Source organism: Oenanthe melanoleuca, chromosome 1, assembly GCF_029582105.1.
Source record: "Oenanthe melanoleuca isolate GR-GAL-2019-014 chromosome 1, OMel1.0, whole genome shotgun sequence".
Lineage (NCBI taxonomy): Eukaryota > Metazoa > Chordata > Aves > Passeriformes > Muscicapidae > Oenanthe > Oenanthe melanoleuca.
This window is the reverse complement of record NC_079333.1, coordinates 3,103,439-3,129,301: the sequence shown is the minus strand read 5'-3', so window position 1 is coordinate 3,129,301 and position 25,863 is coordinate 3,103,439. Positions and strand designations below refer to the sequence as shown.

General features: G+C 41.4%; 1 protein-coding gene across 3 annotated transcripts in view; it reads right to left on the bottom strand.

The window, feature by feature from the left end:
- The window catches only part of EPHA3 (EPH receptor A3), a 176,752-nt gene that overhangs the window by 51,740 nt on the left and 99,149 nt on the right, over nt 1-25,863 (bottom strand). For all 3 annotated transcript variants that reach the window (XM_056495640.1, XM_056495633.1, XM_056495649.1), the window contains exons 4-5: nt 12,341-12,496; nt 11,558-11,887 (exon numbers count right to left, since the gene is read on the bottom strand). In XM_056495640.1, the coding sequence (XP_056351615.1) occupies nt 11,558-11,887; nt 12,341-12,496 (486 nt within the window). The remainder of the gene's footprint in view (nt 1-11,557; nt 11,888-12,340; nt 12,497-25,863) is intronic.

The window sequence follows — 25,863 nt, the reverse complement described above, 5'->3', positions numbered from 1 at the left end:
ATAAAATCTGTTTATAAGTTCAACATTTGCTATCCCAATAAAAAGGCCCTAGAGCTGATCTCAACAATTTAAAATCAGCTGAATCCTCTGAAGCTTTTATTGTTCATATAAAAGTAGCTGCACTTTACAGGCATTCAGCTTCAGCCAATGCCCTTTCTCTTTGGGTTTTTATTTTTGCAAAAGAACTTCCAATAGTCAGGAGGAAAAAAAAAAAAAAAAAAAAAAAAAAAAAAAGAAAAAAAAAATAAAGAAGAAAATTAAAGAAAAATAAAGGTTTTAATTAAAATAAGTTTTTGAAAATTCATTATACTTTTGATTTTGCTAAACTTGCAGCAAAATATATTTCTAATCCCAAGCCATAACCTAAATATTGAAATCCTCCTTTAATGGAGTGGATGATCCACTTTTTCTTGTTCATTCCAGACTGAACACATCCTCTGAACAGCATTTTCACATGGTTCACAAAAGACTAAATACTGGCAATTTTATTTTCTTTCCTTCCAGCAGGAGGAATTTATCCTGAATTTAAATTCCTAAAATCAATTTGGGAGAAGCAGGCAGGATTTGTGTGCAACAAAAACCCTTCAGCAATGAATTCCACAAATCAGAGCCAAAACACAAAGTGCTTAGCAGGCTGAACTTCCCTGCTGCAGCCAGCTCCATGGGAACTCATATATCCATACATGCTGCTTTTATGCTCTCCTAAGTCATTTTTATGTCTTCTTTTTAAGTCAAGTTATTTATCTCTCTTTTTTTCCTTCTTTTTTTTTTTTTTTTTTTTCCTGTACATGAATAGATTGTCAGGCCCAGTACCCAGCTGGTAACACTTCCCATTAAGGTAAAATTAATGCTGATTTTATGAATAATTAATATATGATTAACAGAAATGGCTTTTCCCCTAATAAATTATGGTAATTTTGCTCTAACAGATTCTCAGGGCAGGCTGAAACAATCTTGCATGCTCCAATACAGACAAACTTTAAAAAAACAGCTTTCTTCTAACACAGTATTAATTATTTTGAGCTCATTTGCACACATCCCTGCAGATGCTACCAGTAACTTATCTCACAGCAGTTTATTAGAAAACATCTGCTCTGCAGTTATCAATAACATTATAAAACATTCATACACCTTCCCTAATCCCTAATGCTCAGAAATGAGGAATCAGAGTGTGTGGAAGAGCCAGCCACGGGCTCAGGGAGGGGAGAGAAATAATCAGGGGAGCAGAAGGATTCAGCCACCTTTAATCCCACACCAAGGGGAGACAGAATGGAGAAAATTCCCAGCACAAAACCTTCCTTTGCTGGCCAGTGACAAGCTGGGCTGCCACAGGTGGAAATTTTAATGCATTCTTTTTGGGATTTTTTGCTGTACCTGTTAGAGAGGTGGGATTGAAATGTGTTGGAAGTCTTGAACCCAGTTAAAGAAAATACCTTGTTCAGATAATTTCCAAGTTTATGCAACCAATGAATTTAGGATACAGAAGAGTTAAGGTAACTGAGTATGGCCCCAGCCCAGGGCTGGAGTGTAGTTTGGAGAAGTAACTTGATATTTGGACAACTAAATTAATTTATTTTTGTACACATCCCCAGAATAAAATAAAAAACTTAATAAGCTCTGTTCTAAATACTGTCCAAATAGAAGTCAGCCTTAATTTCTGCTTTGTAGCATCGGAGCAGCTCAGTTATTGTATTTTACTATATAATTTGAAGTGTCTGAAAATCCAGCAAAGAGAAAAATTGAAGTAAAAGCAGTTAACATTATAAACTATTAAAGAGTGAAGGCATCACCATGTGCAACAATGCTTAGACTTTAGTCTTCCAAATGAAGAAGAGAGAATCAAAAGTTTCTGGCAGAGAATTAAATAAACATGATAGGTTGAGATCAAATTCAAAATTAGGATACAAAAAGGAAGAGAAATACATGATATTTAGAACAGCCATTTTTCATCGAATTTCCAATATTTTTCTACCTTAAATTGAAAATTAAAAATGAAATTTCCACCTTAAATCTGCAGCTCTCACTGACAAACCAAAGTTTGCACTCTGGGTTAGCAAATAATGAGACATTAGGAAGCTCTTTAGGATTAATTGAAATTTTAAAAACTATACAAAAGAATCAACAGGAATGCAAAGGTTAAATTAGCTCACCATTTAGAAAACTTGCATTCAAAGGTAAAACTTAAGCAGAGTACTTTTCCAGACTAAGAAGATGTTTCAGTGATTTCTTTAATTAACCCCATGTCTCTTATGCCTCTTATTTACATTTTTATTGATATTTTGATTCATGTATTAGTAGCCAACTTCTTCACTTGAGCAAGAGCTGTGTTTTTATGACTAACTTTAGGGATATGTGAAGAGTTTCAGTCTCAGCAGCCCCATGCAATGCACAGAGAGGCATTTTTGCACATCCCATGGTTAGAATCTGTCTGGCACTGCAGCCTGACTGCTTCAAGCACTTAACAGGAACCTTGAAAACTCCCTGGAGTCGAGAGGGGAAATGTACTTGGAGCTCTTGGTGTTGTTAGGTAGCATTTGTGACAACTGGGAACGTGGATGTTGAAAAGGTAACAAACACAATGATTCAGGGAGCTTAGGCTCAAGTGTAAAAACCTCCTCAGTCAGGACTATTAAAGGTGCAAGCAAATAACCTGAAGGATCTGCAGAGACGACAATAAAACTCTGCTCAAATTGATTTCCCACTGAAAGTGACCCCAACAGATGATTTGTTTTCCTCCAGTTTAATAGCAGCTATATATAAATTTCCTTATTGACTTTTTCCTTATTCCTTGGTTATTGTTTTCATATGTGACTGGCTTACAGATGTATAAATGCACTGAAAGAAAATTCCCTGTCCTGTGACAGGGAGAACTCAGTATTAACTCTGGGAAGGCACATGTGTACAACTGCTGAAACATTTAGAGTCCTATTGTTCCTGGCTTAGGTTTCTAGGTCACAAATTAAATTTTAGGAAAGGATTTAATTCTAAAATGACTCACAGCTCACTTCCAGCTTTTGCTTGCAAACAAGAGTAAAATATGCTTTGCCTGGGATATTCCAAACTATGCTGAAAGATGGTGACCAAGCAGAATTGACTGTATTACTTAATTTTCAACTTCTGCCCTGCTAAACAAATGGAAAGCTTGTTCCTTTTTCTTTCTTTGGAAAACTGATGCTTTTATTATCTAATCATAATACTGTAATCTGATATAACCTATAAATTTGCTTTAATGTCTATGATGGCCCCAGGAGGTAATGTGGAACAAGAGCAGTAAATAAAGATCATAACCTGAAAATTAAATCTGCATTCTCTGACAGTAGGATCCACTGGGACTCAAACCTAAATCTGCCAGTCTTAGAGGACCAGCATCCAAACCACAAAACTATCATACAATCCAGAGTAGAAATACCAGTGTTTGAATGAACAAACTGATCTCTCACTTGGAGGCAGTTTCTCTGGGACACATCCACAGTCAGGACACGAGAGAACTTACCATGGTGCTGGGTCTGGCACTGCTCCTAATGCTCCACACACACATTTTGATTCATGCAAAACCACCCAACGTGGGTTTTTTTGGGAGCCAGCCTTTTATCTTTGGGTTTACCCATCAATTCCACTATTCAATTCGTAAGAGCCCCAAGTACTGATGTGCAAATCAGCACAACGATGTCACAGCTCCATGATGTGGTCACATTGACATGAAATCTGTGAAAGCTCTGCTTGTACTTGGAACCTTTGACATCTCCAGCATCTATTCTGTGGATTAGTGTGGAGGGGACTTGTGACAGAAGCCTGTCACACAAGCAGGACCTGCCCTGCTTTCTCCTATTCACTTTCTCTGCTGCAGGACTGTGCTGAAGCAAGCAAACCCCATCCCACAGGCACATTCCAAGAAGGTCCCCAGGTGCCTCCCAGGAGGCAGGAGGAGGAGGAAACAGTCCCACTTTAACAACTCTGTGGAAACCTGCTAAACCCTCCACGCTGCTCCTCCAGATACAATTCCCAGCACTTCAAGGCAGTGCAGGCACAGCCCTTTGCCCTTTAATCTCCAGGACACGTAGTTAAACCAGCACAGTGCCTGTGTTTGGCCTCCTGCACCTTCTCCTTGAGCTGGAGCAGGCTCAATCGATTTTTATGACCTGTGCTGTAAGATGCCACCTGATTCTGTGCCATCACTGGGTGTCCATCAGCCTGAAGGTGACGTGCCTCCCCCAGGCACCAGGGAGTCCACTCATCCCACCCCAAAAAAAAGCCCCCACACCAGCCCCAGGCTGGATCCTGGTAGGATTCCATCCTAAGGAAGGGGGTGAAAAGGCTCCCAGTTTCTGGAAGAACAGCTCTCAAGATCACTCTTGCACATGTCAAAATGTGGAAGGGAAGAAATAGGACAAAACTTCAAAGGCAAGCACAAGCAGGCTGCCATTGGATGAAACAAAGCTGGCCACGTTTCTCCCACCAAAAAAAAAAATAAAAAATTGAGAACTGTTTTGTTCATGGCTGTTCTAATAGATGACTGCCTGCATTATGGCAGAAGTGCCCAAATGCATCTGTGAAAGGCTCCAGCCTGTGGTTACAGACTCCAGAGTGGCTGCAGGCATTTCACAGGTGCTGTGGAAGAAAGACTGCAGGGAACTGGAAAGGGGGAACAAGCAGCTTCAGCAGGAATTACAGCAAAAGGCAGCTGCTTGATTTCCCTCTCAAGTGCAGGGAAAGGCAACCTTCTGGGCAGCAGCTGTCACTGGACAAGTGATTATCAGAGATCATTTCTCACTTTTACAAATAAATTCTAAATTAGAAGAAAACGCCATTAAGTGTAGTGCAATCATGCTCTGGCTTCTCCCTCTTTTTATTAAAAGAGATAGCAAATGCTTTCCCCTGAGCAAACAAAGCACTTGATTTGCTCATGTGTTTAACACATGTATAGTAAGTCATGGAAATGCCATGTCCATTTGGGGAGGATCAGGCTGCACAAGGCACTACTCGCTTCAGAAACTGAAAATTATGGTGCTGTGGCATTCCCAGCTGTTATTTCAGAGAGGAGACAAATGCTGGATGTGCTTTCATAAGGATTCATCCCAAAGGTACTCACAACACAAATGTTATTCTTTCTGCTCTCTGTTGAGGTGCTGATGGTGGGAGCTTTGCAATAGTTCATATTTTTCACTGGATGTGTTAAGACCCTATCAGTTTAAATAAACTGTTTTTCTTTGCCTTCCCTACCCCTTTGTTACATTACCTCAGAGGATTTTAGAGCCCCACATTTCCTGGTGTGAAGTGCTCAGAAAGAAGAAGTTATTCACCATGCTCACAACATCAACAGTCAGGTGCTGAGCAGGCATTCCCTTTCTGTGATAATTTGATTATTTCCTCCACCAGAGAAATCCCATGCCCAGTGTAAGAATATACTTAGGGACTATCTCTGAAAAAGCCATTATTCAGAATTGGAGAAGACAATCGCCCTCAAATAAGTAACTTATGATACAAAATATGTTCTCTCCTTTTAAGCAATCACCAAGATCCCCTGAACTGCTCTGTCAGTTCCACCTGGCCAGAACACACTATGAAAAGAAACATTTCTCAAACTTCTTGCCCTGTCATTTGGAGCACTTGCTTTTGTGGAGGCTCATGAGGAAAGAAGAACTTCTAAGAGAAAAGACTTGAAAGGTGCTGACATCTTCCATATGCTTTTGGATTTGGAGATGATTTAATATTCTTGTTTGATATAAAATATTTTTTAATATATATAGAGATATAGTTTACTAAAAGGAATGCTAAAAAGAAGATTCTTTTTGCTGTGGAAGCTGACAGTAATTACATTCATAATTCCCATTGCAGGAATAGTCCCCAAACCCAAAGAAACAATTTTTCCCATCTGTCCCCAGCTTGCAAACTGCCTAGAGGGAATTGCTGCAAAAAGCAAATTGATAGCTCTGTTTACAATCAAGAGGAGCACAATTTCCCCCAGTGCCTACTGAGAATGCCAGCACAGATAAGAGAGAGAGAAGTCTAATATTAACAGAGGACTAAGCATCCTGCTCACCTACACTTCTTCATTTTTACTCTTGTACCAAACTAAGACATTAAATAAGACTAACAGAAACAAGCAGAGAAAACCATTATCTGACTGCTGAACAAAATATTGCCGTGACCTGTGGAAAAACCAACTAAAAGCTCTGAAAGAGAAAAGCTCTCAGAGCCACAAAGTTCAGCTGGGAGCTTCCTGCCAGGTCAGGAGTGCTCACACAAGGGCTGAGCAGCACTGAGGAGCCCAAGGTGTGCCACTGACTTTGCATCTTCCTTTGGATCAACATCTCCAGCTAGTAACAGGCTATGCATGGAGTGACATTGTTAAAACACTTCCCTTTTATATCCCTAAAGGAGTTTTATTGAGTTAAAATGATCCTTGAATAGCCTCTGGGCTGAACTGTAAAACACATTTGAAGAGCGTAAAATCTTTATTTATGCCAGGAATGTTTGAAACTCCAAAGATAAATGTCATTCAGGAAAACAAGCATGTCCTAGGTATTCAGTACATAATGGGGCACAGCTGTAATAACAGTCAGTGAACCAGAGACTCCCTACATCATGTCATTAGCTCACTTTTAATAAGTCTATCTTCTTGTCCTTTTTATAAGGGCCATAGGGAAAGAAAGAAATATATCATCCCCCAAACATCTGTGCCTCTCTCAAATTGTCTCTCTTAGAAGACAGATCTACTTAAGGGACTTGCCTTGGGATATAGGTTGTAAAGTGCACACAGCCCTCTCTAAATATGGATTTTATTTAAACAGGGAGCATCACACATCATTTGTGAGCTGCTGAAGACAGTGCAGTGGGGGCTGAGCACAGAAATAGCATCAAAGTACCTGCAAATAATCAAATGCACACACTGAAACAAAGCTGGAGGCTGAACCAACTCCCTTGAAGCCTGAGGTTTCAGGCAAATAAAATTCTGGTTCTGAGGAGGTTTTAACAGGCCTTCCAAGGAGCCACAGAAGTCTCTACTTAAAACAGGACTGAAAAAATGGACTGGTTCTTTCTCCACTGTAAATGTTTATCCCTCCAAGCTGAAATTAACATATGGATTGGAATTTTCAATGGCACAGGGAGATCAAGGTACTGCAAACCAGTCATGTCTGCCCTTCTACACTCCTAAGGATCCTGGTTTCTCTATCTAGGGGTTACTTTTGTTCTCAGGGTTATCTCTTTAAAAATAATTTTCATCCTGGCCACTTGTTAAAACTCCTTATTGCTTAACTTCTTAAACAAACTGGCTTTTCATGCCTGGGTTCAATGATTAAGCAAGATGATTAAACAAGTTACATGGCCTGTTCTGCTTTTTGGCTTCTAGGAGTATAAAAGGAAGAGACTCCAGATAATCAAACTACTGTTTGTCTAGGGAAGCTTGAGGTGATATAAGGTAGATCTGGGGTTTTGTTATTATTTATAATTCAGCTTTGCATAATAAATAATGCCTCAGTTTGGATGCAGGGGTGGTTGCTCTCTAAGCTTCCTCTAGGAAAAGTCCCTGACAGAGAAAGGAATCAAAATTTCACAGGTGCACAACTGACCTGTGGAGAGGCCAAAACTCAGGGTTAGGCACTATCAGGCTCTCAACTGAGAAGGATAATCACTTCCTACAGTTATTAGGAAAACACTGAAATTTCTAGCCAAAATTTAGGCCACAAAAAACCTTCTGTGTTTCCTCTGCAGAGATTCCTCTTTCTTCTCCAATTTATTCACTTTTGGCACCTATCTGCATCCTGCCTGAATTTGGAAGAGCTGAGGACAGAATTTGGAGAAGTCTCTTGTTGCAACTTGTCCCTTTTGCTCCTCTGCTGATGCCAGGGTATCAAAACTCTTTGGAATTGGTTCACTGCTGAATTTACTGTAGCTGAATTTAGCTGCTACCACCTTTTGCAGCTGCACTATTGAGACTTTGGGGTAAAAGGCCTTAAGTCCTTAAGAACTAAGCTCCATTTAAAGCTGTTACAGTGTGCTTGTAGTAATCAAAAGAAAACAATCTATTTTATTATCAGTGCAATAAAGAACTGAGGTATTAGGGCAAAAAAATGAAAATATTTGGGGATTGGCATGAGTAGATTGGGAAAATAGAGAAAATTGAATTATTTTCACTAAACTGATGTTAATAATAATTCTGCTGGAAGCATGAACACTGAATCATCACAAATAATGGAAGGGGTAAGAGTTCAGGAAGACACACATGCAGAGTTGGTGTTTTGAGACAGAATATCCAGATTGATGTGGAGCAGCTGCCAGGAAAATGTTGTTGCAAAAAGAGGGTCATAGACTTGACCCTCTTGTTCCCATCTGCCCTCTACAGGGTTTTCACTTTGCTCCTTCTGCTTGCTCTGCCCCTCTGGTCTAACCTGGATTTGTGACCCCTCATGGTAGCCCAGACCCCTTTGGACATGGCACATGGAAATTAAGGATAAAGCTGCAGAAAAGCTCTCTTGGGACAGCATTCTAGACCTTACAGAGCTCAAAGTGTGCTGCTGATACATCCCTTTTTGTGATCTGACCAGTGAGGGAATGCAAGACAAATTATATTTCCATAATTATAATTCAAGAGACTGCTTATATACACGCTTAAGGTCTAATTTTAACAACGTGCAGAGTTTCTAAGGGAATTTTAGTAGAGTAAAACAATTGGCATGATCAAGAGACAGCACAATTAAGCCTGTACTAACCCACCTAAATGTACTTAAAGAAAAAATGGGCTATGCATAAAATAGAAAATAATTACAGTGGGTTACAGTGCACAGAGCTGCTATTGCCAGAAATGCTTTGAGTTTGCCACATCCCAGGCACTGTGTGTTCCACAACAAAACCAAAATCCACCTTGTAATGCAAAGGCAGCAGCTCTGGGCCCAAGGGAAGCACACTGCAGAGAAAGGACTGCCCTGATCCTGGACAGTTTTTTGTTTTCAGACTGTCCTCAGGTGATTTCTAATTGCTGTGGTGATGAACAGGCTGAAAGGCAACACCTCTGAGAGAGGAAACAGAAGAAAAGAGGGCAACTCAACAAGGATGCTCCAAGTCACTGATGCTAAAATCCAAAACAATGAACTGTAACAGAAACAGACTGAATGGACATAAAATGCAGGTTGCAGAGCTGAGCTGGGTAAATTCAGTGAGACAGCTCCCAGGGCACTGGGACATGCAGTGACTGGGGTCAGGAAATTGCCCATTGTCACATTGTTATGCCTCCCACTACAGCTGATCTGTGATTTAAGGAGAAAACACACATCCTCTACAGTGAAAAACACTGCAGTAACACAGCCCACCAGGAGGATGCCTGCTTAGAACAATGTTAACTTGTCTGTGCTTTCAGGAGGACAGAACTGGAGGTATCCTGGGGACATGGTGTGGGATGGGAGCCTGTGGGAGGCTTACTGAGCACATGCATGTTTTCTGTACAGAGCATCCTGATGGAAGCTGCATGGAGCACAACCACAGAAATCTCAGCAGCTAGTCTCTCTCTTCACTGGCAAACACTGCTCCTAAAAATGTTACACCTAACCAAGTGCCAGGGAAGAGTTTGGATCTTCACCAGTCTCAGATAAATGGAGCCATGTCAAATGGCAGAGCTGTGCAGGGCTGACAAAGGCTCTGATCCAGCAGCCAGGGCACTCTGCCCTGCTCAGCAGAGCCTCAAAGGCTCCACAGAAGGAGAGCAGCCCTTTTGTACCCCATCAGCTGTGACACCACCATCTAATTCAGCATTCAGCTCCACACCCCCATCGTGTTGGCAATAATTCACAGTTGGTGAGACAACATGTAAAGGAGGGGAAAAAAAAAAAAGCTGTGTTTTAAACCTCTCTAATTTAATGTTAGCTTTTTATGCATCTAACATCAAAGCCTTCTTTCACTTCTATTTAATCAAAATTAATCACTAAGATTACTACAGTAATTTATGTTGGACATTATTGAAATGAGTGCTTTATTAAAATCTGGTTTTATTAATAAAACACATTCTGGCTAAGGAATCATGTGAGCCTGCTATTAGAGACTATTAACTGGGAACTGGGAGTTAATCATAACAGTCATGCTGCCAGGTTCTTTGACAGAAACACACACTGGGCTTGTTTCTGCTTTTACTTTTACAGGGATATGTGGAGGGGCTCACAGCTGGCCTGTGAGCCAGAGAGGGTTAATGAGTAAGGGTTATTTCTGAAAGGAATCTTATCAAAGCCATTGGCCTGGAGAACAAGAAGAGAAGAAGGAGAAGGAGGAGGAGGAGGAGGAGGAGGAGGAGAAGGAGAAGGAGAAGGAGAAGGAGAAGGAGAAGAAGGAGAAGGAGAAGGAGGCGAAGGAGAAGGAGAAGGAGAAGGAGAAGGAGAAGGAGAAGGAGAAGGAGAAGGAGAAGGAGAAGGAGAAGGAGAAGGAGAAGGAGAAGGAGAAGGAGAAGGAGAAGGAGAAGGAGAAGGAGAAGGAGAAGGAGAAGGAGAAGGAGAAGGAGAAGGAGAAGGAGAAGGAGAAGGAGAAGGAGAAGGAGAAGGAGAAGAAGGAGGAGGAGAAGAAGGAGGAGAAGGAGGAGAAGGAGAAGATAAGCGGGAGCGAAAACCTGCAGCCGGGAAAAGTATTTTTAGAAAAGTCTTGTGAAAAAACAGAGGTGGGGATGGTTTTACACCAATGAACATTATGTTGATCTGTTGTAACCAATGAACAAAGTGTAAACTTTGTAGGGGATGCAAAAGGCAGCATGCTGCTGCAATAAATGAGATATCAGCCTTCTGAAATGCAGTGTGATGTTTGTATGCCACACCCACCCCCACAGCAGCAGGAATACTCCAGCCAAGCAGTTACCCCAGCCCAGAGCACATTCTGCCCATCAGGGTGAGGAAACACAAGCCAGCAGAGCAGAGCCAAGGCAGAGAGGGAGTGTGGGGGTCCAGGGACTCCCTCTGGACCTTCTGTGGGTGCGAGAACCCCCCTGTCAGACCCCTGTGAGACCCCCAATAGAGCCAGGGGGGTCCGAGAGCTGGAGCCAGCTCCATGGGAACATCTGCCTTCTCTCAGAGAAGAAATGCAAGATTTCAGAGAAACTAGAGTGTGAATTAGATCGTTAGCATGTAGAAAAAGTGATTTTTGGGATTGTTTACATTATCAACCACGAGGCCAAGATGGAGGAATTGGGGTGTGGTGTCTTCTTTCTTCTTCTTCTTCTTGTTCTCCATGTTGGTGGGGGATGCTGGGAATCACAGATTGGTTGGGGACAAAACTGGACATAGTAATAAGATATTGTAGTATTGGGAAGCTATTGTAAACAGAGAATATGTAGTTTAGGGTATAAAAGACAAGTCCTGCCTTTTGTGGGCAGACTTTTGTCCTGGACACGGTGCTGACCAGACTGCTGCTCGCAGGAACACTTTAGAGGTAACAAATAATAAACAAACCTTGAGCCCGGACAACTACCTCCTGTAGCTCTCTTTGGCAGCTTCAAGAACACCCTGAACCACCCTCCCATGTCCATCTGGGTGGCCTGGGGCACAAGGAGACCCCCAGACAGCGACAGGGACAGGGAGGGACTCACCGGCCTGGTTGGTGGTGATGCTGACGGCAGCGAACTGCCGGGCGAGCGGGCTGAGCTCGGACACGCCGTTGACGGCGTCGATCTCGAAGGTGTAGTTGGTGTGTGCCAGCAGGTCCAGCACGGTGACCGTGGCGTTGCTGAGGCCCCTCTGGCGCGGCAGGAAGCGCACGTGCTCGCCGCAGGGCTCGCAGGCCCCGCCGCCGCATTTCTTGCAGACGATGTTGAAGGCCACGTCCTTCCTGCCCCCCGTGTCCAGCGGCCAGCTCCAGTCCAGGATCACCGAGGTCTCGTTGATGTTGGAGATCACGTTCCTCGGGGCAGAGGGGGGTCCTGGGAAAGGGAACACCAGGGAAATCAGGGAATGAGATTCTCTCCCAAAGATGCTCCGAAATGGGAGCGGCGAGGGCGCGGAAATACAAAATGAGGAACATCAATAACCAAACTCTTCTGGTTGTTTCCTGTGGAGACTCCTGGAATACTTCACTAGATTACCTAGGCTAACAAGAACCACAGAGACCCCCTCAGGGTGCAGTTCAGGATTGAGAGCTGACAGAACTGGTAGCAATATAAAAACCCTATTTCTCCTGCTCGAATCTGACAGGGTACAAGAAGGAGAAACCGAAAACAGGAGAGACACAAACCCAGCCCACCGATTTCCAGCACTCAGGACGTGCAAAGGGAGTGGATGGCTGACTGCAGTGGGACATGGGAGGCAGCAAGCGAGCTGTGCAGGCACAGATGGAGCAGGAGGATGACAGCCCCGAGCAGAATGGTGCTACTCACTGGTGCAAGCCATGGATGGAGGGTCTTTCTCAGAGCGAAAGTAATTCTTTTCACACCTGCAGTTCAGAGATGCATCTTCGTAGCTGGAGCTGTGGGGGGGGCATTTGGCACACTTGACATTGCCAGCAGAGGCTTTGTAGAACCCAGCTCGACAGGCTGCAAGGGAAAGGGACAGAGCTTTAAATTCCGTGGGCATCTTGGTTCTGACACGTGGCTGCTGCCCTGGAACCCACCCAGATGTGGATCACAGTCTGCAGACATTTATGGTCTAAAATTACAGATTTTTCTCGTAATCAGAGCTGACAGAAATAAAACGTCCTGGTGGAATGGAGTTCATGCATCAGCTTGGATTTGCATTAATTCTGCCTGGAAAACAAAACAGTGTATTGCACCACTAAGAAGAAACATTTTCTATGCTTCATTTTGAGAACTTCACTCATTTTTTCTTCTCTTCTGCTTAATTTACCAAAACATTGGCCCTATTCTGCATAAGAAACTAACTTCATCCTCTCCCTGCTGCTAACATTTTCTTACAGGGGCACACTGATTGTAAACTACATCTCTTCGGTCCATCAGGTCAGCAGCAAGCAAGCCAAAACCAAGAAAATAACCTGAACAGAAAAAGATCTCTTCCATTTTTGGATGATCACGTTAATGACCTGCTGCTGATAATATCAGGAACTTGCATGACCTGTATAAGAAAGATTTTTGGGGGTTAGCAAAGCCTTTAGATGGGCAAGGTCTCTCCTGCAAGCTCTGAGGAAACAATCCAGAGCCTGAGCCTCTGAGCCATGGGCCCAACAGATGATCTGGTACAGCAGAATTGCTGAAAATGACCCTGTGTGACCAGCATGGACCAGCTGGAACTTCTGGGGTTCCCCTCTCCTCAAAGGCTGCCAAGGGGGTTTGGGGGCTCCCATTTCACTTGAGGTAATCAAGGAAATGAACATTCTTACACCCCTCCACTAGGAGGAAACGCAGCAGGAAACAACAGGGTTTGGCTTTTTTTTTTTTTTTTTTTTAGCTGTTATCTGTTATTTTTTTGAGCCTTTTAGGACTCATTTGCCATTCCCTCCCATGTGCTGGCCCAGGTGGTTCCTCAAGCAAGCCCTTTGGTGGCCCTCTGGCAGTGATTTTACTGCCTCTGTTCCCAGCCCTGAGACAAGAACCTGCAGAAAAGAAAGGATGCCAATCCCATTCTTACCAGCAATAACAACTGAGCAAACACAATAAGGAATAAATATCACACTTCACCTGCCTAATTAATAGAGAGAACTTCCATCAAAACTTCTCATGGAAACTTGCAACCAGATATGAAATTCTGATGGTTTTGCTCAACCAGCTTGAAGGGACAATTTTACATTTATAGGCAGTCACACACGAGACAATGATGTATTTATGATAAAATATTTTAATAAATATATACACTAGTTTAATGTAATGACCAAAAAGACCCTACCACCAGGATTTAAATAAAGCAATTAATTAAATGTAAGTAAGCAATCTTGCTTTAGAAGGAGACAGATTCAGAGAGGTGAAGAAGAGAAACTGCTCTATTAATCAATGTCTCTTTCATCACTCAGAGGAAAACTCATTTGGATTTTCCCCTGAAAACTCCAAATGAGTAAATGGACCTCATTTAAGAAAAGGTGGTGATGGTCAGAGTGAGGGGTGAGCCAGCCAGATTCCTGCTGTCCCAATATGCCCTGGCAAGGGCATCCCAATCTCAAGTCTTCCCCTCAGGCTGTCCTGCACTTTCTGTCTTTGGCTGTCAGAACAATTTAAGGTTACTCACAACTGCAGCCCAAAGGAAAAAAAAAAAAAAAAGCATTTACACTTGGAACTGAAGCTCAGAACTGGAGGTGCCAATGAAAAATATTGTTGATGTACTTATTATAATTATTCCTTTCCTAATCATTTTTTAAAATTCTGATATATAAGAGGAAAAATAAAGCTGTTACTTCAAAATGCATTAATAATTTCTCTTTCAGAACTGAATTTCAAATTGAATTACATGTACTGATAGAAGAAAGTTTGGCTTTTTGAGACAAGTACTGTGGCTTTGGTTCCACTTAGGTTGAAAAAAATCATAGGAATTAGCATAGGAAGTCTTCACAAAATCTCTAATTTTAGCATGGAAACCAGCTGTGAACAGCAGTTGCTTCTTCTCAATAATTCCTTGCAAAAACTAAAAATTTTTTATTTTCCTTCACAACAGGGAACAATGCATGAGGAAGTAGATGCAATGGGCCAGGAAAAAAAAAATACTGTTAGCACACTAAAAGTGAGTAAAGGAAACTTTGGGAGTTTCTGCATGTGTGATATAAACTGTACAGCAAGGCTGGCTGGTTTTGCTTTTTTAGGAAGATCTCCTCAAGCCTGACTCCTGGGGTAACTCCCAACTGCAGCATTTTACAACTGCATTTATTCTGATTTCAGTTTCTTTTATTCAGGGGGATGCCAGGATGATTTTATTGAGTCACCTGTCAGTAAGGATTTCAGGACTCTGGTTGTCCTTGTTCCTGTATGAAAATGAACTTCCTTAAGCTCTAACTGATGAGTGCCTCAGAGACAGAGAGCAGGGAAAGTTAATTCAGTGAGAGGAAAATAAATGCATGTAACAGTCTGTGGTAGCTCCTGATTAAAGGAACGTGATAGTCTTTTCTACAGCAAAGTGAATTTTTTGGGGGGGCTTTGCAAACTATTCCCCCCTCCCCTGAGCACCTGGACCTGAGGCCACAGGTGACCTTTGGCTGGGCAGGGAATCACAGTCAGTCAGCTTGGCAAAGACCTCTGAGACCATCAAGTCACACTGACCCCTGGCACCTCCATGCCAGTGAGACCATGGCACTCTGTGTGTCCAGTCCTCCTTACAATGCTGCTGGCTGGCTCACCCCACTGCCCACACACAGCCTTGCATCTCTGAGCTGCTCTCCAGCTCCTTTTAAATGTGTTCATACAGCTTTTTTTTTTAACTATGGAACCCCATTCACCAGCAAACTTTATAATGTAGATTTCCTTCAAGATCCCTCAGAGCAATGAAACCACCTTCAGCAGCTCTCATTGTTTGATTTGAAAAGCCACAAATTCTGTAGAATTCTATATGTCTGTAGCATCCTCTCCTGAGCACCTATGTAATTTTCCTGAATACCAACTCAGCCCAAAAGGGCTTCTAAAAATTAGACTGTATTTTTGATTCATATTTCCATTGAACTTGAGGCACACTTTCTGTCACCAGACCTGAATAAAATGACACCACTCAAGTGAGCAGCTCTCAAAACTATTGCTGTACATGCAGAGGAGGCTTTTTCTGTGATGGGCTGTGGTGCTGGCACCTGAGGGAAGAGGGAAATGAGATTGAGAGAGGCTCTAATGAGGGATAAAAGCTCTTGTTGTGATTGGATCCCATTACCACCACTGTAAGACTATCTCCAGAAGGAGGTAAGGATATTGACTTCCTCTCCTTGCCTGCAGGATTCCATTCTGTCTGTTCAAGAAATAAAAACTTACAAATGTTCTCGGTATTTGTATTCTTACATCATCCATGAGACACTCGTGGGGCAGGGATTCAGTGCAATGTGACACTGAAATGTCTCTAGAAAAACACTCTTCAGAATAAGCACTTCTCACTTTTTACATCTGAAAGCTTCTGCTAACACAAAAAAAGAAAAAAAATCAGTAGTATTTAATCTTCCTCATGAGTAAATTTCTGTTTTTTTCCTGCCAGCTTCATATTTTATAGTGATCTGTGACCTTAGCATATTTTAATCAGATACTTCCTAAATTGGCTTTACTCCCAGGTCAAGCCATTCAGCAGGAACAATTCCTGTTCTTTCTTTAATAACTGTTTCTGGCAGACATATTAATTATATGTACATAAGAGATAGCACTGTCCTGGGGGAACAGCACTGCACCTTTCAGCCACAGTCTGTAATAGCTGCACCTTGTGCCCTGCAGGGCTCCTGCATCTCTTTTTTTCAGCCAGGATTGCTGCCAGCAGAGATGCTCAAAGTTCAATGTCACAGCAAAGGGGTTCTCACTTGTGGGCACCTGGTTTAAAATGTGGGAGGCATTGAGGCTTCTCTGCACCAGTCTTGGGGGAAAGAAATCTTAGTGGATCACACACACAGGTATTTAAATCAGGAATTTAATAAGCCCATGTTTACAAGCACCAGCTTTTGCTTGCCCTGAACGAGGTTTTCCTAACTCAAAGCCTGGACACACTGAGATACATTAAGCTATCATTTCATCAAACAAAGCAATTTCATGTTTTGTTCTCTAAAAAATTTGCAGAGAGATGAAAAATGACTTGCTAATTCAAGAAGCACTGAAATTTCAAATCTAAATTAAAGAAATAGCAGAGAAAAATCCACCAGGACGAACTTGAACAGTAAAAAACAGAAGGTTGTACAAATACACACACACAGAATTTTAAATGGATAAAGGCAAAGAAATGCTTTTTCCCTGAGCTGAACTTACAAACTCCTCAAAGGCAAACTAAATAGTATTGTGATGGCTTCAAACAGTAAATTTTAAATAGAAATTAATTCAAGCCCAGAGTGCCTCAAAGGAATAACTGTGGCAATGCTTAGGTTTAGTCTTTACTCAACCTCTCCCCTCTATGTCAGAACTCTAAAAAAACCAAAACAATAACAACCAATCCCCCCTAGAGTAAAGCAAACAGACCTGGCAGCCCCTGCCCCACAGGCTTATGTGGGGCTCCCCTCCAGCCCAGCAGAAAAACCAAGATATTGCCTGGTGACCCTTGCAGGGTGGAATTAGCCCATGAGTAAAAACCAACTGTCCTAGCCTGGGGATGGTTATGGGATTTCCCTGTGCCCAAAGCAGGCCAGATGAACAAACTCAGAACAGGAAAGGGACTATAAATAAAGAAAAGGAAATTGATTTCCATGCAGATGACATCTAGTGCTGGCATTTACCCATCCCACATCTGATGTCATGGAAGTGCAAGAGGAATGCCAAGAGGGAATCACCATTTGCCATCCCTAATTATTTCCCCCTCACACCTGCAACCCAAATACTATTTCAAAACCTGGAAATATAGGGTTAGAGATAGCTTTAATTTATTATTTTAACAAAGATAATTATGTTAATGATTATTGTACTGTCCTTCATGTAGCCTATGCAATATTTGGGGTGTTTTTGCAAATTCTTGGTCTCGGTGCATTCTTCTCCAGTCTAGGTAGTTGATGTGAAGTACAAAAATTCATCTTTCTTTCAATTTACCTTGAAATTTGTTACTTTTTTTCACCAAATCAATGTACCCTTGGTTTTTATTACATGACAGGAAGACCAGCTGCTCCTGCTGTGTCCCCTCAATGCCATTCCTCATCTCACAAAGATCTATCAGGAGCTTATCATCTCTGTGATGAACAAACACAAACTTTTCAATCAGCTTTTACAGGAATATCATCTGATCCTTTGATCATGCCCATCTCTGTCTCTACACTGTCATTCACCCACTGGAAAATGCTCTTATTCTTTCCATAGCATGTCTGATGAAAGCAATTGATTTATATATTGGACTACAGATTGTATCTTGCTCTCTGACACATTTGGGCCTTTGTTTTGTTTTGGGTTTTGATTTTTGTTTTGAGCAATCCATAGAACATCTCTCCCAATGCACATATCCCAAAACAGTTAATTCAGACATAAAAAAACTATAAATTTTCTCTCAGGGATGGATTTACTGAGGCTGAATATTCTTTTGTAACTTCCCACCTCTGCTAGCACATCCAGGAGTCTGCTGCTGTCCCTGTGAGGAAATTAATGCAGAACAGGCTCCAAATCCAGTGTCACCTTCTCATCAAAATGCTGCCTGGTGCCTGTGTGTTGTTTCAGGGAGCTCAGCCCAGCTCCCTGATGACACAAGTCCACTACTGCAATTTGCATGAATTAGTACTTTTGTAAGGAGTCTCAGCAGAGCTGTCAAATTAATTGGAAAAGAAATTTAACAAATGCCTTTTCCCCCAGAGATCTGCTCTCAGGTTGGGGTTGAGGCACATTTTTCGAGCAGTGTGGGGGAAGCTTGTGCTCCTCACACCCTTGCTGAATTTGTTTTGTTGGTAACAAAGAGAGGACTTTGGTTTCTTGTGCTGTTAATCTGGCACCTGTCACAAGCAGCCCACTGACATAAAAAAAGACAATCTATTTCTAATGCTGCTTTTGGCTGGGGTAGGATTAATTTTCTCCACAATAGGTGCTACAGGGCTGTGTTTTGGATTTGTGCTGAAATCAGTGCTGACAATTCAACAAAGTTTTTATTTTTCAGTGCTGAGCAGTGTTCACAGAGTGCCAAGGTCTTTTCTGACACAAGGATTTGGGAGGGGACACATCTGGGACAGCTGACCCAGTCTGGCCAAAGGGATTTTCCATCCCACCTTTCCTGGGGATGCCTGAACATCTCATGCTGATGAGAAGTAGGGAATCAATTCCTTGTTTTTTTTGTTTTTTTTTTTTTTTCCTTGTGCATGGCTTTTGTTTTCCCTATTGAAGTGTCTTTCTCTCAACTCACAATTTTTCTCACTTTGCTCCTTTGATTCCCTCCCACATCCCACGAGGATTGAGTGGCTGAGCTGTCAGCTAGGCTTGAATGTGACAATTTCACAACACTAAATGTACCAGATGCTGATAAAACAAAAATAAAATGGCTCTGTTAATAACCAGTGACTAGAATGTCCATATATTAATTTTCCACAAATTCTCACTTTCTCATTCCTCAAAGTCAGTTCTTTTTCCCAATTTTAACATATTTTTGAATTCAACCACTGGAGGCAAGACACATAAAGTTGAGGAAGCAAACACTTTACTGTCCCTCCTTCAAAAACACAACCAACCAACCAAAAAAAAAAAAAAACCACACCAAAACCAAAGCTCACATTTTTAAGCACTGATGTGAACAGGAGCTGAAAAGCCAAAACTGAAGCTAGAACTGTGTGCCTATGCCTCATTCAGTGCTACTTTCACTGCCAACCACTGACATATTACTTCTTGAATTCACTGAGAGCTGGTGCTGGGAAAGGGAAGCTCTTAAGAAGAGAAATGGTGCTGCAATGGCAGGCACTTAAACCTGGAAAAAAAAACCCCTAAGGTTTAAGCCACTGTCATTAAATCTGGGATATAATTTAGGGTATCAAAAAATAGCTGCTGTAATTTATAGCAGTGTACAGGAAACAGCCATTGCTCTGCTAGTGATGCTGTTAATGCCATTAATGGCTGCATCTATAGAAGTATTTTAGCCACACTTTTAAAGCAAAATCCCATTTTTCCTCCTCTTGTCTCATGATACACAACATAAAGTGTGTCCAAACCACACAAATATATGTATTCCAGGTATGCTAGAAGATGTTCTCCCTGCTGCAGGAAGTCTATAGGACCTGACAGAGATTTTCTGAAGTAAAACTTAAATGCTTAAATTGTCATGGTATTGGCACAGAGTCCTAAATTCCAGCTGCTGGATCTGCTCCTATTTGGCCACCCTCTTTGCTAATGTAGACCCAAGCCATGAGCACCAGCCTTCAAATATCCCCATGCTGTCAGAATCATTAAATTTGTTGCTTCCATATAAACAAAAACAGAAAAAGACCTGGTAGTGGCAAAAGGAGAATGATTTTATCTAAAGCCATTAAACATATAAACAGATATTGTCATGTGCAGAGAGGTTTTGGTGATTGCTAAAGAAAAGCTTTAAGCATGAGACCCAAAACATTATTGCTTCTTCATTGTGAGAACATCCTCTTCCCTTCCTGTGCCTTTTTCACTGACTGTATTTTCAGCCTTCCAGCAGAAAGCCTGAAAATTAAACAGTTCCAGTCCCTGGGGACATCTGTGAGCTGACAATCTTCTCACAGCTGAAAAGAAAGGCATTGGCAAAGCTATCTGAACACTCAAGTGCATTTCTACATTGTGTGCTGTAGCTTTTGCCTCTTCTTCCTTGGTGCTTTTCCTTTTTAAAATAAATATTTTAATTACCTAACATGCATTTTGTATGCATGTATTAAAAATGTCTGGGTTTGCAGGGTAAGCAATTATGTGCTGAACAAAAACCCAATTAAATGTAAATTCTTTAAAAAATCCCACAGTTCAGCATTTTTATTCACTTGCCTGCTACCTGTGTGAATCCAAGGGGGGCAGGATCTCAGCTGTTTAGAAAACAAAGAATCTGATGTATTGCATTTTACAGGGTAAAAATTTGCTACAGAATGAAATCCTTCCTTACAATCAATAACAGAAACAAGAACTCAATATTCTCCAACAGCATTCACTTCTCAGTGCAGAAAATTCAGGGGGGACAGGAAACTAAGTTTGCATTGTTCTGCTCTGTGCTCTCTCTAACAACTAATATTGTGCTGATATCCAATGCCACATGTTCAATGTTTGCAATTCCACTGGACTTTATGGGGAAAAGAACCAAAAAACAGCATTACAATGCTTTTCATGACTCTGCATTGTGTTATATTTTATCAAGGTTTTACTCTATTTTCTGAGTGAAGGAACCACATTGCAAACACCATGGATTTAACTATAACACTGGTTTTATATATCAATTTTTTTCCCACTTTTTACTTGAACAGTCAAAAGCAGAAACCAAGGAGACTGAAAGGACTCCAAAAAGGACTGGAAGGATCCAAAACCCTCAAAAGATGGAAGCATTTAGAGAATCCACCTGGAGATCTGACATCCTGTATCTATCAGGACCAACTGATGCAGAATAGGATGGAGTTTCTCCCTGCTAGGAATATTCCCAACTAGTCCCACCAGAATTCTTTGGGCTTTACTGAGAGGTTTGGACCATGCACTCTGCAGTGGAGCTGGAATAACTTTTGTGCTTTGTCCTGGAAATGGGGAAGTCAAATTCCATCTGGTTACTTTGCTTAGCAAAACTCTGATCACAGGTCTGTTTCTAAAAGATCTAGTTTACTTTTTCTGAACAAATCTCAAGACAACAAAAAAGGCTTTCTTCTTTGTAGGGTGTTTCAAGAAAGAGAAAGAATCCAGAAAAAATAATGCTGTACACATTTAACTGTTACAAATAGCACAAAATAGCACATAAACCCAAACAATTTTAAGCAATAAAGTCAAGAAAATATGTTCTTGAAAACTGAAGTTATAACAGAAATAATTTCCTGCTTATTGATATAACTTTGGCTGGGACAACTGGTTTCCAGCATACACATCACTGACTTTTTTTTTCACTAAATACTACATTTTAAAAGCCAATACAGAGAGAATAGGGATATGACAAAGGTCACATATCCCACCTTCACTACTAACCAGGTGCATTTCTGAGAGCCCAGGGCTGATGGATCAATCCCCACACCCAACACAAAAGCTCTGCAGACTGGTGAGATCCCATAAAAGCTGTCCAGCCACAGCTGGAGCTCCCAGCCTTGTGCTGGGATGAAATGTGCTCCACAGGATTCATTCTGGGATAACCCTGGACTAGAAGATAACCCTAGAAGAAGCTCCTCAAACTGTGTTTTCCTGCAAAGCCACGGTTCAGCAGATCATGAGCCCTCACTTCCCACCAAGCTCACAGAATAAGGGTGTAGGGCAGCTGTGAGCATCCCATGTGCAGTTTTTCTTCTATAAAAGGCTCTGTGCTTCAGACAGGAATCCAGTTAAAGTGTAATAAGAATAATGTCCATGTAAGTCACTAAAGCTTTTATACTCTTCTCCTTCCCCCCTCCTTGCTGCCTGTCCTGTGTGTCAGATTAGAAATTCACGACAAGTGATTACCATAGGCAAGTATAACTGTATTTTGAAGGTGCTGTCAAAATGCATTAGCAAAATGTCCTATTATAGCCCCAGTAATGTGAAATGAATGCCATCAGTGCTGTGGTCTGCTGCCCTGGCACCTCAGTGAGGCTGAGACAGCTTCCCCCAGTCACAGACCTGGCACTGCAGACCCAGCAGCACACCACAGCAGCTCATCTTCACTGCATCTGCCCCCTCCTTACAAATCAACTGTGCACTGGACCTCTCCAGCACTGCTAAATAAACACAGACAGCCCTGGGCAAGGCATGGCCAGCAGTGCAAGGGCAGCTCTGGGGACAGGGAGCTTCCCCAGCACCATCCCCATTTTCTCTGCTGCTCTGAGCCACTCAGCTGCTGTGCTCAGGTCCAGCTCTGAACTGGGACACTTATTTGCACCTTCCTGACAAGAAAAACTTTCCCTTCTGCATTAGGATTCACTCTTAAAGAGCATTCTGCTTTTTCCATTTCTTCCCTTGGCTGCAGTGAAGACTGGGTTAAATGTGTGTGCAGCAAGCACTTGAAAGAGGCAAGCAGCAAAAGCTGGCTTGTTATTCTTGATGAATAATGTAACTTAAGAGCTGTAATGCTTACAATTGATTTAACAGCTGCCAGTTTAGAAGGGAGTGAGGCAATGCTTGTAAATTTGGCTTGAAGCAGATTATTCCTCCCTGTTTCCCTGCAAGTGGGAAACATTACTGCCCCTGCTTGTGGCACCCTCCTGTGCTTCACCTGTGGCAAAGGTAACTCCCTCAGGAGCTATTAAAAAGTGATTCCACTGTGATCAATCCAGTGTGAGACTCACACCCAGTTTCACAGTTCCAAAGTTCAGAACTAAATTCTAAACTCAGGGGATGATTGTGGGCATGAAGGAAGAGCAATTCCCAGAGGTACAGAAGGTGCACTGTGCAATTCTCTCACTCTGAATCTGCAGGGGGAACATAATTTATATAATTATATAATTATATAATTATAAAATAATTATATAAATTCACCTTTCACATTAAGCTGCTTAGCAGCCAGGGGCAGAAATTCCAGACTTGTGGCTTTTAGGGTGATTTATACCTACCAGTCTTTGCATACCTGAGTACTGCCAGCTCTGAAAAAAAAAAGTTGGTTTTACAGACATGACTTCTTAAAGAACTGAACCTGCTGCCAGCATTTCCTTCAACCCTCTTGAAAATATCAGGTTTTTATATCACATTGTAACACCCTAGATTGGCATTTAATACTGGAAAAATCTCTTCCTGCCCCCCTGCTCCATGCACTCTCCAGTAAGATGTGGATAATGTTACCTCATTCTTATTATAGTAATTTCTGCATCTTTTACATCTATGGCACAACAAGATCAGAATAGGAGTTAGAGCTCATCTAGTAATAAAGGACAGTGTTCTATAAAAAACAAAAGCAAAATGCAAAAACTTTTTTTCTATTAAAACACCTCCATTCTTCTAAAACTCCTGTTTTACAAAGGGATCACCCCACATGGTTAAGGCAACATGATCCCAAGCCTCTGCAACTGCATCACAAAACCTCCAAAGGAGCAGAAAAATGAAAATGAATCTCCCAGAAACTAGGAATGCTTGTCCATGGTGGATTCCTTGTGTATAGCTAATAATCAACCATTTTAAGGAAGCTGTAATGGCAGCAATCACAAAATAAACCAACCCAAGAAACAAACTCAACCCATTTTCCCTTTGCATCTCAAACTTCTTCAGGTTTTTTTACACAGAACTTTCTCTGAAAAAAATGTCTAGAAAAGAAACTCATGGCCCTTTCAAGGACTAATTTTGATTAGATCATTTCTGCCCCAGAAAAGCTTTGTACAATCAAAACAATTTAAAAATTGAGCCTGTAAACAAATACCAAGTTGAATCAACTACAGGACCATCAACAGAGGGATGGAAATATTTAAGGATATAGAGAAAACAGTAGAAAATAATAATGAAACAACAATAGGAGTGCCTACAATTTTTTAATTAGCATTTTGTCATTTTTTTTTCTTTTCAAATAAGTCTACTACCTCAACATTCATTTGCACTAAGAAACCACAGTCCAAGTAAAAAGTAGAAGCTGTGTGCAATACCTAAGTAATAACCCTCCCAATATAGAGGAAAAAATTACTATGCTACTTTCACAGCCAAATATTCCATGAACTCCAGCTCACTAAAATAACTCAGTTTTGTAAGTGCTCCTGAAACAGTTCCAGCTTTGGCAGGAGCAGAGCTGGCCTGGATGAGCAGCTCAGAATCCATGTGATTATTCAGACTTCATTTTTGCTAAATTGAATATTGGCTCTTTGGGGATGGACTCCCAGAGGTGAGGCAAAAAAAGGCCACCCAAACCCTGCCAAGTGCAGGGGGAAAACTGGCCTGGTTATCTAATTGTTAGCAGCAGGCAGCAGCAGCTCTAAGTAGCAAATTAATATGTGTGAGGGTTATGCAAAACAAGGATAATTTACAACAAATTGCTATCAGGAGCAGTTTTAATCAGCCATGATCTGAAAACCCTGAATTCCCATTAAAATAAATTGGAATTGCATTTGCTTTCTGTGTAGCTTGCTTTTGACTGCAGGAATTTTGAGTGGTGAGAGAGATTAGAAGGGGCTTGGCTTTATCTGTAGAATTTATCTCTCTAATTATGTATTTGAGACTGGTAAAATTAGTATACAGAATAATGGAAAAAGTTCTTTAAAAAGTTGCTGTACAGGCCATTTTTGTTGCCCACATATCCAAAACAGGATTCAACTCTGACTCCAAGAGATCCTCAGCTGCTGAAGCAGTGACTAAATTCAGAGGTAAAGAGAACAGAAAATATAATAAAAGTGGGGGAAATAAAAACTATCTCCTCTGGAACATTTCAAGGGCTGTTTTCAGGGGTGATACCAGTGAAAGGGAGCATGATCAGATTATAAATGATAAAAAATAACCAGGCAGCACGAGGAAAGCAGTCAAAGCTGATCTTGTGTAGAGAGAGTGGGATCCCTCCAGATCCCCCCTGCCCACTCCAGCTCCTTCCTTAAGGGTCACCCCAGGGTCAGGAGCTTCTTGGATGGGCCTTTAAATACCATAAAATATAATTTTGAGTTATTAAATATTCACAAATAGACAAGCAGACCACAGGCAGCAAACACCTGGGATTTTTCACTGTCAGAAAGAGAACACAGGAATAAAAAACCACTTGTCCCCATCCCACCCCTGGTAGGATTCCCCATCTGTGGGAATCCCTACATTTCACAGAATTACACCAATACAAATTCATAAGGTCTGTTTTTATCTTTCAGCAAAAAAATCTGTGTATTGACATTTTTCTCAGCTATACCTTCACAATTTAATCTGAAGCTCTGTATTTTTATAGTTGGCAATAAGATAAAATCACCCCCCCTTTGCAGCAGCTCCAAAGATTACTTCTAATGCACACACAATAAGAAACTTTTTGAGCTTTTCCTTTGTTTTTTGGAGGTTTGATTTGGAGGTTTACACATCTCTAGCTTAGCAGTCATTTCTATCAGCTTACATTAAATAGCTGCTTCATCAATTTCAGTTAAAACCAAATTAGCCTGAAATTAAGCCAAGATCTATACAAGAGTAGCAGCAACTTAAATAAATCAATATCAAACAACAACCTCATCTGAAGCTGGACAGCTTGCTGATGTGCTAAACAAGAATATAAGCACTGAATCCAAGCTAGAGTTCCTTAAATCAGAATAATGTCTCCACATGTGTCTGCAATTATCTCATAAAGCTGT